The sequence below is a fragment of the Pimephales promelas genome, chromosome 9 (assembly GCF_988280905.1).
Source record: "Pimephales promelas chromosome 9, fPimPro1.hap1.1, whole genome shotgun sequence".
NCBI lineage: Eukaryota > Metazoa > Chordata > Actinopteri > Cypriniformes > Leuciscidae > Pimephales > Pimephales promelas.
Genome location: NC_142777.1, coordinates 22,791,691 through 22,810,014, shown reverse-complemented (window position 1 = coordinate 22,810,014; position 18,324 = coordinate 22,791,691). Strand labels below are relative to the sequence as shown.

At 37.4% G+C, this 18,324-nt stretch overlaps 2 protein-coding genes across 6 annotated transcripts; one reads left to right on the top strand and one right to left on the bottom strand.

Annotated features, from left to right (window-relative positions):
- Positions 1–7,457, top strand: atp1b4 (ATPase Na+/K+ transporting family member beta 4). Of its 3 annotated transcripts, none has more exons than XM_039664668.2 (8): positions 1–488; positions 1,586–1,808; positions 3,246–3,374; positions 3,965–4,081; positions 4,399–4,598; positions 5,012–5,068; positions 5,184–5,276; positions 5,359–7,457. In XM_039664668.2, exons 1-8 carry the CDS (start codon positions 423–425, stop codon positions 5,518–5,520), a joined length of 1,047 nt encoding a protein of 348 aa, XP_039520602.2. In that variant the 5' UTR covers positions 1–422; the 3' UTR covers positions 5,521–7,457. The 3 variants fall into 3 exon arrangements, with proteins under 3 accessions (XP_039520602.2, XP_039520604.2, XP_088991001.1); XM_039664670.2 differs by lacking the exon at positions 1–488 and adding an exon at positions 515–719; XM_089134875.1 differs by lacking the exon at positions 1–488 and adding an exon at positions 815–1,487.
- Positions 7,023–17,708, bottom strand: lamp2 (lysosomal-associated membrane protein 2). Of its 3 annotated transcripts, none has more exons than XM_039664665.2 (6): positions 17,516–17,708; positions 15,046–15,551; positions 14,795–14,932; positions 13,575–13,629; positions 13,070–13,240; positions 7,023–8,624 (listed from the first exon to the last, which is right to left on the bottom strand). In XM_039664665.2, the coding sequence occupies exons 1-6, from the start codon at positions 17,559–17,561 to the stop codon at positions 8,473–8,475; spliced, it is 1,068 nt and encodes a 355-aa protein (XP_039520599.2). In that variant the 5' UTR covers positions 17,562–17,708; the 3' UTR covers positions 7,023–8,472. The 3 variants fall into 3 exon arrangements, with proteins under 3 accessions (XP_039520599.2, XP_039520600.2, XP_039520601.2); XM_039664666.2 differs by having other exon boundaries at positions 7,023–8,197; XM_039664667.2 differs by lacking the exon at positions 7,023–8,624 and adding an exon at positions 8,746–10,388.
- Positions 17,709–18,324: the final 616 nt, after the last annotated feature.

Sequence of the window (18,324 nt, the reverse complement as noted above, 5' to 3'; positions counted from 1 at the left end):
CTCCATTCACTATGATGCTCGACTCCTAGCAAGAAGCTTCTCCACACCCGACATCCGTTGTAAGGGGAAAACTCAATGAAATTCACGACAAGTTCTTGACCAGAATTAACGTTTGTTCAGCCAGCTTAAACTGAACTTGAAGACATCACACCAGTGCCTTCATCAAGACATTATTTTGGGGGGCAATTTGAGCATTAAAGTTTTCCTTCCCCCCCTTTTTCTTTCCTGAAGACATCGACATATTCTCTTATCTTCACTTAAAAAGAAGAAGAAGAAGAAGAAGAAATAAGATTGAGCAATTATTTCACCTCCTTTGGACGGCTGCAGACTTAATTCGTGAACTGAAATCTCTCAGTAAATCGCTTGGACCGCTCGTTTATGTGATTGGTTTAACAAGTACCTTTATTCTTCAGTGAGAGATCATGGAGCGCGACTCTACCGCGGGAGGGGCGGAGGACCTGCTCCTGGAAGACAAAGTTTCAAAACTGGCAAGTGACCATAACCACAATGCACCAGAGTAATGTGGTTACTTTTGATTAGGGATGAGAGCATTGCAATGACCATATCTTGCTGGATTTAGTGCTCTATAGCCTGCAGTATAAACATTATAGAAGATAACGCGGTTTTGTAGGTCATTTTCATTTGTATCATTTTTAAACTTCATTTTTGGTACAGAAGGAGTGTCACCAAAAGCGTTTTATCTGTTCATTACTATTTAGGTAAATTTACACTGGAAATTATTCATCCTTAGTAGCCTATACTATTAATATTTGATATATTGTAGAAGAGGCATTTGAAAGACCCCTGATACCTTAAAGGGACAGCTCACCATTTTTTTTTTAATTCTGTCATCATTTACTCACTCTCAAGTTGTTACAAACCTGAATGAATTTCTTTCTTCTGCTGAACACAAAAGAAGATATTTTGAAGAATGTCAGGAACCAAACATTGACTTCCATAAAAAAAATACTATGGAAGTTGAGGTAAGTAAATGATGACAGAATTTTAATTTTTGGGTGAACTATCCCTTTAAGGAGCTGTTAAAAATGACTATTATTGATGTACTCTAATAATGTAGGCAGTTTGATTCAATCATATTAAATATTTTTATTTCATGATAGTTCACAATGCAGTGTTGTTGAATTTTTATCAATGTAGAAATTAACATGAACCTGTATTAATAAATGTGCGAATGTGTTTTTCACCAGTTTTTAAAGTGTATTTTATGTGTCCTGATATTGAGAACGAGTGTGTAACATCTGGCTGAAGAGTGACCCTGCCGATCTTGTGCAGCTGTGAGAGGTTAGATCTCCCAACATGGGTCAGCGAGTGTGTGGGTCCTCTTCTGCCTCTCATAGATCAATGGGATTCTGAAACGTCTTTCATTCACACTGAATGAGACCCTACACTTGCTTTTAACTGTTTTGAAGATACATATTTGCCTCCTGGCCTTTTTAAGAGCATCAGACAATATTATCCACATTAAAGTGAGTTTTTACGTTTAATGCTTGTTGCAGGGAACTTTTTTTGATTCTTAGAAACGTATTTGTGAATAATATTTTTCAACTTTCCATGTTATCTTTAGCGTGCAGGATCACTTCATAAACACGAACTTGCTGAGGCCATGGAAGTGGAACAGGAAGGACTGGTAGAACATCAGCCTCTGGAGCAGGATGACCTTAACTTTGAGAAATGGAAGCCCAAGCCAAAGCCCAAGAGGACGCTGCATGAGAAAATTGACGACCTGAAGACTTACCTGTGGAACGCCGAAACGAAGGAGTTTATGGGCCGCTCGGGGAAGAGTTGGAGTGAGTAATGAGACAAAATTATATTTGAATGTGCACAATGAGATACCTGTTTCGATGGCAAAACAAAGGGTATTTGTTTGGGGGTGAGGGAGTGCTTCTTAATTGAATTTGGACTGTAAACAAAGTCTTCAATTAGTGAAGTTCTGTCTGGCGGTAGAAGCAGAAGCAAGCTAGACCATTGCTTATTGTTTTTGCTCATTATTTTCCATGTTTGGTGGAGTTATTTGTAGTGTAGTTGTAATGAGTTGTGGGGATGAAGGGGGATGAATTGTGTTTCTGCTTGCTCAGACAGAAAGTTTGTGTGTGTGAGTGCACGCTGTCACAGAGGGTGCAAGTGTGTGTGCATGTCCAAGCTTACTGTTTACTTAGGTGCACAGAATAGCTTAGAGACATCTTGACAAAAACAGACTGCCTGGGGAATGGTCCTCAGTGGGAGAGCGAATGTCACAGTCCCTTTGCTGGCCCGGGATCACATTCCATTTACCCCTACCGTGCTTTCCTCTCCCTCTTTCCCAAAGCCCCCTTGACCTCCAGATCTCCTCCAACACGCTCTCAAATCTACGCCGCAATTCAACATGTAGTGTTTTTTTTTTGTGTGTGTCCGAGCTCAGAACTTTCTTGGCAGTGAGCATTTCCTGTAGAAGTCCGATGATGACAATCGTTAAAGCTAAACGTCCGGTTGCTGAGCAACACAGCAGTATGAAAGTGTCCTGGGGATAGCAGAAACAAATGTAAATGCGCCAATGCCGTCGTATTGCCTGTGGATGCAATGCAACGTCTCCATGCTTTAGATAGGCATGATATGATGGGAAATGTGCTTGAGGTGAATTAAATAAACAGTCGTAGTCTTCCTTAGAGCAGAGGAGGGGCTGCTGGAGTGCTGTGATGCGTGTTCCATGAAAGGAGAGTGCAGAGGCCTCACAATGCCAGAATGGGGTGATCGGGCTCCTTGGAGCTGGCTGTGGCTCTGTATGGCTGCAAAAGACCGTCACTATGATGGCAACCGGAGGTTCACTGTGTTCCTGAGTGAAAGGACAGCTGGGAGAATTTTCACTAGGCTCAAACAGAAAGGCCTTTGTGGCTGGGGGCTGCAGCTAGTCCCTGCAAAATTGTCTGCGCAGCAAAAGCTGGCCCGTTTGACGACCCGTCCCATTAGATCAGCTGTTAATGGAGTCTTAATTGAAAATTAGAGGACAATGGCTTCGTTTTTTTTAACTTTCAAAGTTGTATTGACTTTAGTGTCTTGAACTCTTTCATAACAGAAAGGTTATGGAAAAATAATTACTAACTAGTGAAAAAGTCTAGCATATTGGAATGGTCAGTTGATTAAAATGTGACAAAATGTGTTAACCTGATTGATATTTGAATCAGTTATTTTAATAAATACATACAAGGGGTTTTCTCAATGAAATCTTGCTTTATTCATCTTTTTTTCAGGCCTTATTCTGCTCTTCTACTCAGCATTATACATTTTCCTCGCTGCCATGTTTGCTGGTTGTATGTGCTGCCTGATGTGGTCCATTAGTCCATATGCTCCCACCTACAATGACAGGGTGATGCCACCAGGTTGGGAAAAATCAGCATTTTACTTTTAGAACATTGAAAAAGTATTGTGCAAAAGTCTTCATTAGTATTTTCACACAAGATAAGCCAGTTATTTATATATTTTGATGTAGTGTGTCAGCAGGAAATATCAGTTTACATTTTCAAACATTCCTTTTGCCATTAATTGTAATAATCCAGTGAGATCTTTGTATGCACAAGGAGTCTGATCTCACCATCATGAGTCCATCTGTGATAACATGAAGAAACATAAAGGAATGTCCAGTGAGATTTTTGGATGCCCAAGGAGTCTGACAACAGTCGGTATGATCCACACGAAGATCTGATCTCACTGGATTATTACAATTAATTGCAAAAGGAATGTTTGGAAATGTAAATAATGTGTATATAATACTTGTATATTTTATTAATCGTTTTAATAGTTAAATTATTTAATACGTATATAATTTAAATTTGAAGAATAGATGGATGGATTATTTAAAATTGCACTTGTTTTCAAAAATAAAAATAATTATTCATTATTTCAGTCGTTATTTTATTATTATAAAGTACATAAACAAAATTCTAATACAATCTTCTCTGTCTCCTGGCAGGTTTGACAATGTCACCTCACGTTGAACATGTTGCTCATGGGTTTGACATTGCTTTCAACGCCTCTGACCACAAATCGTGGAAGAAGTATGCGAAAGCACTGGAAGCCCATTTGAAACGTAAGTCCTGCATGAGAGAACTAGTTGAATTTAATAGGGAAGTTACGTTTTCTGTTCAGTGGGCGCAGATTCAAATCGCTCCAGCACGCTGTTTAACAAGTCCTGCTGTCTATAGAAATACTGACAAGGAGGGAAACCCTTTTATTCACTCAGTGTAACTGTTCATTGCTGCCAGGGCCCCACTTTTTGTGCTGGCCTGTAAGTTGTAGAGGCCAGGCTGAGCCTCAGCCATTGTTTGGTTAATTTATGTTCTCTCTCTCCCTCTATTTTTCTCTTCCATGTCTTTTATGATGGTTTCCCGCCATGGCCACATCCAGCCTATGATGATAAAGTGCAGGAGAGGCGGAACATTGTATGTGAAGGAAATACGTATTTCATGCAGGACGACTTAGATGAGAGTGCCGAGCGCAAGGCATGTCAGTTTAAGAGGTCCATGCTGGACGAATGCTCCGGCACACATGACAAAGATTTCGGATACTCTAAGGGCAAACCCTGCATCATCCTCAAAATGAATCGGGTGAGATCATAATAGCGTGGAACATGCAAAAAAAAATTATTTTGGTTGGCAAAACAACCAGTAGCACCTCAATGCAGAACATGAGATCAACGGGGAGGAGTCGGATCACAATCCAAGGGGTGGAGATGGGTAGGATTAGGGGTGGGTTTAGGGATTATGGGGCGGAGTTGGTTAGGTTTAGGTGTATGTAAGGTGGGAGGAGTTGGATCTGGATCCGACTCCTCCCCATGGATTTCATGTTCCGCAGTGAGAACCATCTCCAAAACAAAGCCCCCGAAAAACAGAATCAATAAAGCTCTGAAGCTCTAGTGCCATCTTGTGGTTAATATAAGCACATCCTGAAGTTTATCATTTAAGTCCAGTCTCAATAGCTAGTTAAGTGGTACGTAAAACGCTTGTCTGTTTTCTGACAGATTCTCGGGTATCTGCCTGGTCAAGGCACTCCAGTAAGCGTTACATGTGGATTAAAGGTAATAATTAATGACTGGAATAATCCATTTATACTGTATAAGTTATACAATAACTACTTACATAACCATTACATACATACGTTCCAATTTTGGTTCTTCTCCAATGATTTTCCAGAAAGGGTCAACTGAAGTCCTCGGAGATGTCGAGTTCTTTCCAAACAATGTCTTCAACTTGCGATACTATCCCTATTATGGGAAACTGAGACATGTAAGTGATCCTATTTCACATCTCAGAATTCCTTAAAGATTCAATAGCATTTCATAGTATTTTTCACCATTTCTACAAACAGGTAAACTACTCTTCCCCATTGGTGGCTGTGCGCTTTTCTGGACTCCAGTCCGAGACCCAACTACATGTTCAATGCAAACTAAACGGCAAGGGCATCATCAACGATTCAGCAACCGACCGTTTCCTGGGTAGCGTGTCTTTCACTTTACAAGTGGGGGCGTAGGATCGTAGAGAAATTGAAATGAAAATTCTCAGAGTATGTTATAATGAATAAAATAGCACACTGGGTGTTGTCTTTACCCATTAGCCCTCTGATTATGCCTCCGGCAGCCACTGTGCTATTCGTGTCAGAGCTGTGTTACTTCACTACTTTTTCAACAAGGGATTTCCCAATAAGCAAAGACTGAGATTTATAGATCACATTCAGTAATGTAACATTCAGTACCAAGCCACTAGAGACTCACAACTGCCTTTGTTTCATTATTGAATGAAATAAAAAATATGAAAAATGTCCAAATACGTAGGTCACCATTATAGCTACTGAGGCATAATCACTCAACGAACAGTCTACAGTGAGAAGTAGGCAAAACAAATCTCTAGATCTGTTTAGATTATAGAATTAACATGTATTAAAACGTATATTGTTATTTTGGTAATTCAAATGTGTATATAACACATTAAAACAACTTTTTATTTTGATGTTTTTCTCCGTTGAGTCAACATCTCCATTATATTCCCCCTTTGGACGAAGAAAAAAGGCAGAAAATGACTTAACATTATCTTTTTACTTGCTCATTTAATTGAATAAAAATCAGATGTGATTAGAATTAATAACTGATTGTACATTTTTGGACTAAATTTTTTATTTTATTTTTTGGATACTAAATTTTGATTCCAGAGGCAAATGTATTTTACTGAAATCCCACGTCATAATTTTCAGAGCTTCATAATTAAATACAAGTTGATCTTTCTTTTGTCGAGCATGCAACCACCACTTCTTAAAAACAAAACAGAGTGTTTCACAATTCATCCGAGTGAAAATATCTGCTCAGTTACCTGTAAGAAAGATTTCAACAGTATTATTTATTAATTGTATTTGAATATATTGACATGGTGAAAGCAGTGTAATAATGAGATGGAAATTGGTAATTGCACATCTTTGTTATTCAGTAACTACAATGAAATATCCACTGGCTGACAAAGATTTTCCAGCTCATGTTTTTAAACGCACTCATGTTCTAGCATAAACAATAAAGATGGATGAGAATTAACCGGAATCAAACTTTTCTGCTCACTTTTCCATTCTCCTTTAAAGTGACATCAGTTGTGATGTGCAAATAATGTGTCTTATGACAAACTGCATGTGATGATCCTTTTTGTAAGATGACAAAATGTTAAACCCATAAATCACACAAACAAAAACATCAGCACTACACACACACACACACACAGACACAATCATGCGGTCATGTCATCTGATAAGCAGTACATACTGTAAAATGCAGGTCAAAGAGAGACACGTCTATTCCAGTAAGAGAATAATTTTTTACATCAGTAACTTTTATAGCAACACTGCTGATCAAAGTCCATCAATAGAAGCATAATCCATAATCTATGACTGTAAAAGTCATGTGAACCACTTAAAACTACAGTTGTTCAACATCAGGTTTAACAATTTGAGAAATGTTGATTTCATCAAGTCGGCAAGAAAGGAAGAAAATACTGTACAAAAACAAAAAGCTATTTTATTGAAATCGTTTCCACTCAAACTTGAACCAGCATTCTTAACTTGACAGATATAAGTCCAATAGAAAGAAAAAGCAACTAAAAGGCACATTATAGTACAGTGATAGTGTTTAATTGTGTTTGTTTTAACAGCTAAACCCTTCAGGCAGGGAAAAAAAAGTATATCCATGAAATGGTCTGGACACATTCATATTTTCACTATGGTGAGCAGGAATTGGACTGAAAACTGTACCTTTGGTCTTAGAAATGGTGTACATTGTGTGTGTCCAGAGAAATAACCAACTAAATTCACAAATCCACGTACTGACAGGCCTATTAACACTTCCAACATTCCCTGAGAGGGACCAAACGAATTAACAAAAGCATAAATCAACAATCCTCTTTAAAAATGCTGGTAAATGTTACACACACAAAGTGTCCCTTCTTAATACAATGTGCTAAGTGCAAGAACGTGACTTGAGTGCCAGTATACTTTTTACCCTTAATTTGGGCCACAAACAAAACCCCGCAAGATTACAATTACAGAACTGAATTAGAATTTACATTCAATGGTTAATAAACAAGGGATAGCTAATTCTAAAATTGCTTCATTCATTCATAATAGTTCACATGAATTTAAGTCACAGCAACCAGAACGGAGCATCCATAGAGCAAGAAAATGCATCAAAACTCCCATAAACAGAGGAAATCTTTTTTTTCTTCATGCATTTAACATAGCCAGGTTATTTAGACAGCCTGTGCTTACATTACACAAATTAATCATGCCAGTTGCTTCGAGTGTGATTAAGCAGAAATATAACACATCATTCATAGTTGAAATCACAGGAACTCAAATGATTAGAGCAATTAGACATGTTAGAACGGGTGACATCAGCAGTTAGCACCGCCAAGTGAGGAGGGTCAAGCAGCTTGCAGTGCAAAAGAGGAAGCCAACAGGCCAGAGGAGAGGAGGGGCAAATATAAGTGACAAAGGACAAGCCAGGGTTAGAGGTAAGATGGCAGCAGGTTGAGTTATACAGACTGGTAACCAGTACGACTCTTCCGTCGGCCAATCAGGTAAGAGATAAGCACTAAGATGATTAGGAAGCTGAGAGCCACACCCACAGCAATGGGCACGAGAAAACTCAAATCAGAATCCAGAAAGCATTCCTCCGCTAGGAGAAAAGGGGAGAGAGAGAGGGGAAGTGAGTGACATACTACTGCTGATTTTATTCACAACAGAACTAACAATTCAGTCAGACCGATGCAGAAAGTGTTATGTTATGTGCCATTCAGGCCTACCTTATAAATTACATCACGTTATAAATTGATTTAAAAAAGCTCATGACTCATTTCAAAATAAATTTTCATGTGCACAAAAATACTGAAACTGATTCCCGAATTTCAGCAAGATTAGTCAGCACTTGCATGGGCACTTGACATTCTTTGATTATGATCCAAATTGCTCATAGCCAGAGGTTTGACTTCTCTTTCTTCCAATCAGATAGGCCAGTAAGACAATAACAACGAGGACAGCCAGGGCAACTCCCACTGCTATAGGGACAGTGAAGTTATCAGGCTCATCTGCTTTGCAATCCTCAGCTGAAAATAAAGAGAATGAGTAAAGGAAAAAACAAAGCCATTATGTTTTAAAGTGGACTTGAATCAAATTCTTTGACATTTGCATGTTTGTGTTAAAGGGTGAAAAGATGGCCCACACCAGTTTTAATGTATACACAACTGTCTCTCCATTTATTGCAGCTAAAAGCAGATTAAAACAGCCATTTCCATTGAAAAAAAACAAAAAACAATTTTAGGGCAGTCAGAATCCTTCTTTTACAAGTTTGCTGGCAGAAAACAGTCACAAAAGTATGCTCAGGAAAAAAAAAATGATGAGTGATAGGATGGCAAGTTAAAGTAACTTCAAGCAAGGCACAAAATTAGTCATTTTGAAGGTTAAATTTATCCTGACTATTGTGATTTTTTTTAAAGATTCTGTGCAGGTGATCAAATTAGAATGGTGCATAAACTAGAAAAAATTAAACTGAAAGGAAAAAACTGAAAACATGAAGCCATTATATGTGATAAATGATAGAAGAATAAAGACATAAGAGAAAGCAAATAATGTATTCTGAAAAGGCTTAGCAACTGAAAACCACACCAAGTCATGTACAATTTACCATGGCGTGTGAAAAATAATCCACAGCCACTTTTAAAGAGGGTTCAAGCTGGTGCAAAAAATTCTTGCAGCAAATACAATTTACAGTAGTATAAGCAGCAGCATGTCTTATGCTATAGTAGCTGTAAAGAATACAAAATTATGGTAAATGCTGACAAGACATTTAATTTAGAACTCATCTTCCCTTTTTAAACCATTTCTATATATATAAAAAAAGAAAAAAAAAAGTACAAAACATAAGCAAAAACTATTTAGTAACAGCATTTATATGAAAAAAAGGCCTACTTTTATTACAATGATTTGCATTTTTAAAATGCTTGTCATGAAGTTTAAACATTCGAGCATTTGTTTTTCTGTTCTAGAATTTGAGTTGTAGTTGTTTGAAAAGACTATTCAGCATGTTTAAATGTTCTAAGAGTAGCAATCTCCCTCACTCGGAATAGAAGATGACCGACAAAAGCATTGATCTCTTGCTGTCAAGTCACTATAGTGCACAGCAACAACCCGTTTCTGGAAGCATTTTTAATATTTAACCAAAACGCTACAAGACAGGTGACTAAAACACTGTTTCAGTTTAAAGCTGTGGACACAGTAATGGGCAGAATTTAATCAAATTAACAAAGGGAATGTCTAAGAGATGATATGGAGCAATTAAACTTTAAATTGGCCACAAAATGTTCTTGCCTATGAATATTTTGAACAGCATGGTACTACGACTATGCATTAATTTGCATTTTGAGAGCTAGAATAGAAACACAAGACCATGAACTTCTTGGGTGGGGGGGGGGGGGTGCACGCACACAATTATTTCACAATAGGGAGCTCTGGTCCTGGAGTGCCACTGTATCATCAGATTTTAATGTGCTGCAGTTTGAGGGCCAGAGGATTATTATAAAGACATTTTTGGACTGCTGTGGCCCTGAGTAAATTGCCAATTGAGATTGCAAAAAAAATTAAATAAATTAATCCCACAATATTATCAATGGTCCAGGAACAGATTGTGCGTCCCTTAAAACACTCAGGATTTGATTCTTTGATTTCGTTGCATTACAATGTCTGATATCCAACATAGGTCCTTCGTCGACCAATCACGTATGCAATCACAACAATGAAAATCAAACCAGCCAGAGCAGCACCAACAATGATTGGGATTAAGAGGCTGGTGTCATCCATTGAACATTCATGGGCTGCAGACAGAGAGAACATGAATGAAAATAAGATGAAGCTGCTATCTTCTCATTAACACTTCAGACATAAATCACAGACACTTGATCTGGTAATACTGGACCATTTTTTTGAGACCTCAACCTCATAGATAGTTGTAGAATTTAGCATTTGGTATTAGAAAAAAAAGAAAAGAAAGAAAAAGTTATGCGTAATTATTAAAAAAAAGGTGCGTTTCTCTTGAGCAGCAAATAAGCATATTAGGATTACTTCTGAAAGATGCGACACTGAAGACAAAGTGGATGCTGAAAATTGACCTTTGCCATTACAGGAATAAACTACAATTTAAAACAGGAGTTAATTTGAAATACACAAGTGCAGTTATACTGCATTTGATCAAATAATTGCAGCCTCGGTGAGACACTTAAAACATCCTTTCCTCAGAGTTAGCCTACAAAAGTAATTCAGATCTATCAGGATTGATTTTGCAAGAAATTTCAGAGCCGTCATTCATCTTCAAGTCAAGTAAATTTTACATATACATCCTTACTATCAATTATCTTGTGCAGCTATTCACATCCATTCTGATATGATCACAGAAACAATGCGTCTCATTCACAAAGCATGTGTACGCATAAATTTGTGTGAAGTGTACACAAAAGACTTTAAGAACAAATCACGACTTACCAAAAATGTACTCGTTTATTCTAAATTTTCTAAAAGCACTTACTCTATACGGCCTTAGTGTTAAGTTACTTCATCCTAAGATGATTTATTATATTGAAGTATGTTGCATTAGTTGTATTAAATAATCCATAGGTCATATACAATCAAATAATTTACAGTTAGAGTAAGAAAAGCTGCAATGTTTCTGTTTCACGTGTTACAGCTGGCTAATGAGAGGTCTGTATAAAAACTAGCAAGAACGGCACACTTTGGATTGCTCAAGTGCGTCTGCAAAAAGCGGCATAATTGACAAGGTGAAAGGCTGTTAAGGAAAGTGTGAACGGAAAGCCCTTATATGGAGATGGTTTGGGCACGTTTTATGGATATGACTAACCTTGTGTACACACCCTCTCATTTAAAACACTCCAAATTCACTTACATCAGAGTGACGTAAAGAACAAATTCATTTGCGTACAAACATTTTTTTTCAAAAGAAATTTTGCATGAGAAGTTCTCCTGTGCATACAAGTACTAAATCTACACAATTATTTGTGAATGTAACCCAATAGCGTTATCAGATTGCAGTGCCAGCATTTCACACTAACAAGTGAAAGATTGACACAGAACTGCTTAGGTTTTCCAGTGGTCAGACCACTCTGAAAAGCAACGCGTACTGAAACAGAGTGAGCTGTAGTGGGAGTAGAAAAGTAACCACACTAAAGGACACAGTCCAGTTAAAGGAGAACTTGGCACAAAAATGAACCTTTGGTTTGGTTTAACACATTGGTACCTAGTAAATAGTAAAGAGTAGTCGAATGTAAAAAAAAAAAAAGTATCGAATGTAAAGAGTTGTCGAAAAACTGTTTAGCATATAACGCTAGTATATGGGGGCATAAGAAATCACTAGTTAATACCACTAACAAGGCTCAAAATAGCCCCACACTAGCACAGTAACATAATGAGGGCCCTACATGCAGTCTACTTGTATAGAGGCAGGAGCCATCTTTGGAAAACAGTCTCGACAAGTTAAACCACGAACGCCGTTCATACCGTTCAAAAGTTCGCTTCATACAGTTCAGCTCACTTGGCACGTCGTTCGACTTGTCGAGATTGTTTTCCAAAGATGGCTCCTCCTGTATACACGAAGTGCACGGTCTTTATAAAATATCTTATTATTAAACGGTCTGTACACTTACAAAGTTCTCAATGCTTCATTTTGCATGCAGGGACCCTCATTATGTTACCGTGTTAGTGTGGGGCTATTTTGAGCCTTATTAGCGTCTCTCACGTCCATACACGAACTTACGCACATGTATGTTGGTTATCTTTACATAATAATATTTCATATAATCTAGATATGGAATGAAGAACATTCAATACAAAATTAACATGTCTCATATATAGAGATAAAGCTTTAAGTGATAAAATTTGCTTTGTTGTACATAAGAATCACACCATGCATTTAGTCATATTAGAAAATAATTTGTTGAAGCATCCAGATCCTTCACCACGTGAGCAAGCAGCTAGGCTCCTGATTGGTTAACGCGGTGCGAATTGACAGCAAAATTTGCGTCAAACGCGTGAATGCACAAATAGCACTAACTAAATCATTGGCGTTCAATTCGCGCCATTCACAAGAGCTTGATGCGCGAATGAGGCGTATATCTGCAGGAATTTTTTACGCGCGTAACGAGTCTTTGCATTGACTTAACATTAAAAATCATTCGCGCCTGACGCATTATTCGCATCCAGTGTGAACGCACCATTAGTGCTTTTAACTAGCGATTTCTTTTTACTTATTATATGCCCCCACATACTAGTGTTATATGCTAAACAGCGTTTAGAGATAAAACTTTACCATTCGATTATAATGAGAAAATAAAAAAAGGAACGGTCAACTAGGTACCAATGTGTTATTAGACCAAAGATTCATTTTGAGCCAGAGTTCTCCTTTGAGCATTATATACATGCTGTATAATTGCCTCCAATGAAGTAATTAGCTCAGTTTCATTCATTACAATCACACATAAATACATACCTGTGCCAAACATGTTCTTCTGGACTGCGAAGGGCTGCACTTGTAGCTCGAACGTGTTTAAAGTAAGCCTGTTGGAGATGTTGTAACTCTGCTCTTTCCTGCACATGTATGAGCTCCCAAAAGATGCCTCCCACAGAGATAGATTATAATTGGAATCTCTGAAAATGCTCCCTGTTCAGGTCACAAATCAGAGAACAGAATATTACATAAGAAACTAAATAAGAATTAAATATCACATAAGAAACGCAGCACCTTTAAAATATGCTTCATCGTATTGCTTAAGGCTGATAGAGAATTTCTGTATGTAAATTTCAGTGGAAATGAATGCACATGAGCATAATCATACTGATTTAATACTGTTACATCTAATCTTTAGCAAATATCCATCTCACACTATACATAAGTTATGCCAAAAATTCACTTGCAACATTAAAAACAACGTATGTGTTGTATTAATTTTTTTGGCAATTTATTGGCTAAAGTTCACAAAAAAAAAAAATCTTACCATTTCCAAAATCAACGGAGAATATCAAAGCATGTAGACGAAACTTCTGTGAAACCTGTAAAAACAAATACAATAACCTTATCTGAAAGTAATGTTTAACTGGCAATTTAGTGCTAATTTGTTTGAAAATGTAAGATTTGTAAGATTTGGATGAAGCATGCATGGACCACCCCAATCCCATCCCTAAACCCTCAGTGGGGTGTAAGCAGACCATGCAAAAGTGTAACTGTACAAATTCATAAGTGCCCACAGTGAATAATACTTTTAGACCCACTGTGGTGAAAATCAAGTTTGTCAGGAGTATGTCAACGTGAATCCCGTCAATGTGTGGGGCTTTTCCTATCATTCACATTAGTTAAGTTAAACACCATGCCAGCTACCCCATGGTGAGAAAGATTAAAAAAAAAAACTAAAAATAAATATTATACTCCTTTATATATAGTGTCTTTTATACATAAAAGATTGAACTCTTTTAGACTACTTTATTTTTCAGTTGAGCCCATCAAAATATGTTTCAGTGATAATGGATTCTGGCATGAGGGTATTATGGAGGATCTTCACCCATTAACAGAAACACAAGTTAAGGCCTGTTCACACCGGGACGAATTTCTCGCGCTTTATTCACCGACGTTTAACACCTAGTGACTAAACAAAGGGCGACAATGTGAGTGTGCACACCGACGCATAAACACATCACGCGTAAAAGCATCATTTAAAAAAAAAAAAGAAAAAGCCTCTGGTTAGTTTTTGTAGTTTGACGCGCTGCATCAAAAACTGTATCGCTGTATCAAAAACTTTTGCTCACGTGTTTGAAGCTTCTGAAGTTACAGTAAAACACAACTTGGGGGGCGCTCAAAAACAAAACGGTCTTGCCAAGAACACATATGCAAAACGGCGAAGATGATACACGTCAAGTGGAAGTTGAGTTGAGTGAGTGGATCAGGTAGTCCAAATTGGTGTGATCGAGTAGAGGCGGGGACTAATATACTAAATGTAACTGTAGTTACATTTAAGCCATTAAGGTATGATCACAAGGGGGGGAAAAAAAAAAAAGTATATAAACTTTTTTTTTTAACCAAAGATAAATTAAGGGATAACATTGACAGCAGGGGGTACTTTAAGAACTGCCACGAGTGTGCATTAGTCAGAAGACAAAAACAACCCAGAAAATGTACCTTCAATTTTGACAATATATTTGACTCACTCCTTTAAAGACTTACATTTCTGAAGACAAAATTAACAGTCATTTCCTTTGACTTCAGTACAAGGGAAGAGTCATTTCCACCAATTCCACAGGTTCCACTTGTTTCCGTTACATTAGGACTTGGGTCAAGATTAAGAGTCTTAACACTGCCATTCTAAACAGCAAGAAAAAAAAAATAAGACTAAGAGTGGAGCAAGTGTATTACAACAAATTTGCAATAAAAGATAACAAATCTGCAGTCCTCTATACAGATCGTTTCATACATACCCCACTTATTTTGAACTGAAGGCCCATCTTTGCCAAAAGGCAGGCTGAGACGTTGTCAGACTTGACGCTGTAGCTTCCAACACTTGGGTTGGGCACAGGAGGAGTAGTCGGGGGAGGAGTCGGGGCTGTTGTAGCATTTGTATGTGTGGTAGTTGGCACTTGAGTGGTAGAATTCGTTGTGTTGTGAGGCATGGTAGTTGGAGGTTCTGTGGTGGCATTAGTCGTCTTGTGTTGTGTGGTGGTCGCAGGTTCTGTGGTGGCATTAGTCGTCTTGTGTTGTGTGGTGGTCGCAGGTTCTGTGGTGGCATTAGTCGTCTTGTGTTGTGTGGTAGTTGCAGGTTCTGTGGTGGCAATAGTTGTCTTCTGTGTGGAAGTTAGAGTCGCACCACCTTGAGTGGTAGCTGAATGTTCAGAGGTGGTTGGAGCTGTTGAACTGACTGGGAGTTTGCTTGTACTGAGCTCTACAGGTGGCAGTGAGGTCACCAGATCATCAGCATGCACAATACCTGTGGAGGATGAAAGAAGAATATTAGATGAATGCACTATTTCTACATGCTTCACAACATTGTGGGGTTTCCCCATGTGACACTGGGAATACACAAACCTGCCCTTTTAACTTTTCAAAAATCAATTTTAACTTGTATAATAAATGCCATAAAATACATGAAGGCAGATACTCGGTAAATTATTTTAACCAAAGTGAAAGAACTTAAGCAAACCAAAGTCTTCCAACCACCTCCATGCATAAGGAAATAAAAACCGCAATCCAAGCACATTCCAAAAGCTTTCCTGACTTCCTGACAGCAGCAAACTAACACTCCAAAAGATTGAATTAGATATGCTGTCTAGGACAACTGACTTAAGGCTGAAATACAGAAAAACAAATTTCTTTGACCTGCAGATTTGGGGCAGTACAGATAAATCAAATTTTAAAACAGTGTAAGATGGTCATAGATTTTGTAGCTTCAAACTATGATTTTATAAATATCAGACATGTTTTGATGGTAACACTTTACAATAAGTTTCATTAGTTAACATTAGTTAATGTATTTACTAACATGCACAAACCATGAGCAATACATTTGTTACTGCATTTGTTCATCTTTGTTAATGTTAGTTCATGAAAACACAGCTGTTTATTGTTTGTTCATGTTAGTTCACGGTGCATTAACTAATGTTAACAAGATTTTAATCAAGAATTAGTAAATGTTGAAAATAACATTAACAAAGATTAACAAATGCTGTATATGTGCTATTCATTATTAGTTCATGTTAACTAATGTAGTTAACTAATGTTAACTAACGAACCTTATTGTAAAGTGTTACCGTTTTGATATTACTCAATTGGCATACTTTGACATACTATATAGGAATAGTATGAGCAGCAACTGTCTTCATTTATCACTCATCTCAAAGCAACAAGGCACACATTTATCCACATGTTTGTGTTCAGAACAACCTAAAAACCCGGTAGTGTGTGAATCTCAATCATTGGGTGTATGCCCAGTTTGTCTAACCATTTACATATCTGATAGCATGATGCCTAGTGTTTTTAAAAAAAAAAAAAAAATCTGATTTTAAAAGTTGTGTAACTGTCCCACCCCATAGTTTGATTAAATCATTAACCTGGTGCTTTCAGCAAAGGGAGTCTCTAGTCTAGTGCATCACACACAAACCCATCACATGATTATGAACGAGAGCGGCAGAGAAACACCGAATAAGCACTTCAGGTCACATGTTTGTGAAGTTAAATGAGTCAAATGAGAGAAGTCTATGGGGTTATTTCCATAATTTCAGCTAAACTAAAAATGATAGTTGCAAAATCATTTAAGTTAAAGTCTGCATTCATAAATATTTAGTATTCTTAACACAAATGATCTCGGTCATAACTCATTTCATTTAATCTGAGCATATTCAACACACTTGTATATGATTTACTGCCTTTATTACTACCTAGCTTGAATTAACCCGGCTTTGTCAGAAAACCTAATGAACTTCCAACCGAGACACTGGATATCAAAACTTCCAATGTTCAGTCAAGAATTATTGCGGTCCATGTAGACTAGCAACTAGGCAGAGACACGGCCAGGAGTTTTTATATGGCTCAATGCTGACAATTTTACTAATTATACAACATATTCAACGTTTCCTAAACATATTATTGCAAGTTAGCTGTTTTTGTTGGTATTCTAAATTCGCTCGTAATGCTCAAGGTATCTATTAACGTATTTTATTTTGTAAATTATTGAGCACTTTGATTTGTATACATGAATTTAAGACAGCCTTTCTGATTATCTAACGTGCTTCTACTGGCGTAGGTAAGAATTCACGCTAACGCTAATGCTAATGCTAAAAGGATCTCGCGCTCCGTGGGCCTGTGTAACGTTAAATCTCTCAAAATAAACTTCAGTATCTGCTTCTAAAACGTGACACCGTCTGAAATAAAATAATCAACAAAAGTCTCACGTACCACTCAGCAGAAAAAAGAGCAAGATCACACAACCGCGGACAGCCATTGCAAGGGATGGATGGATGGTTACTCAGAGCAGACAGACACTAAACGACGGCCCGGCCCCGGACTGAGTGTGACCCGGTTTAGCAACAGCAGCTGTGAGTGTGATGAGCTCTCAGCCTCAACCTGCGCTCGTATAAGTCATATGACACGACTGCTCTCCTCCTCCTGCACGTGCCTTACGTTGAGTTTACGAATTACTGTTGATTTACCAAACCTGTGTAACGTTAATTAATAAATCAAACACAGAAATGTGTTATTCCTGTATCAAAACCCAATTAATAAGCAGATTATGGGTCTAGTAAACTGTAACATATAAAAACAGTTTTTGTTCTGTGTGAAGGTTTTAATGTTATGAAAAGATTCCTGATCACACAAAACTATTATAAATATAAATATTATTATTGACATTTTATTATTTATACCAAAATATCTTCCTGATTTCCTTCTGACTTCCTTCAGATTTAAAGCACATTTTAGCATTACCGTTTTTTTCTCAAGTTATTTCTTGCTTTTATTAGTTTTTATGTGTGTGACCATTTAATTTGAGTACGTGTCAAATGGAATTTTCCGAGTCTAGCTGTCACATTTGTTTGTACTTCTTGCAGTGAATAATTTATGATTAGGTTTGTATATTAACTGTTTGTTAATGGTTAGGATCCTCATTGTTGATGTCAAATTTACCTTAATTGGATTCAATACAATTCATTAAAAATATCACACAGAAACAGTCCTCTGGTAAAAAACAGCAAACCTTGAACACTGAG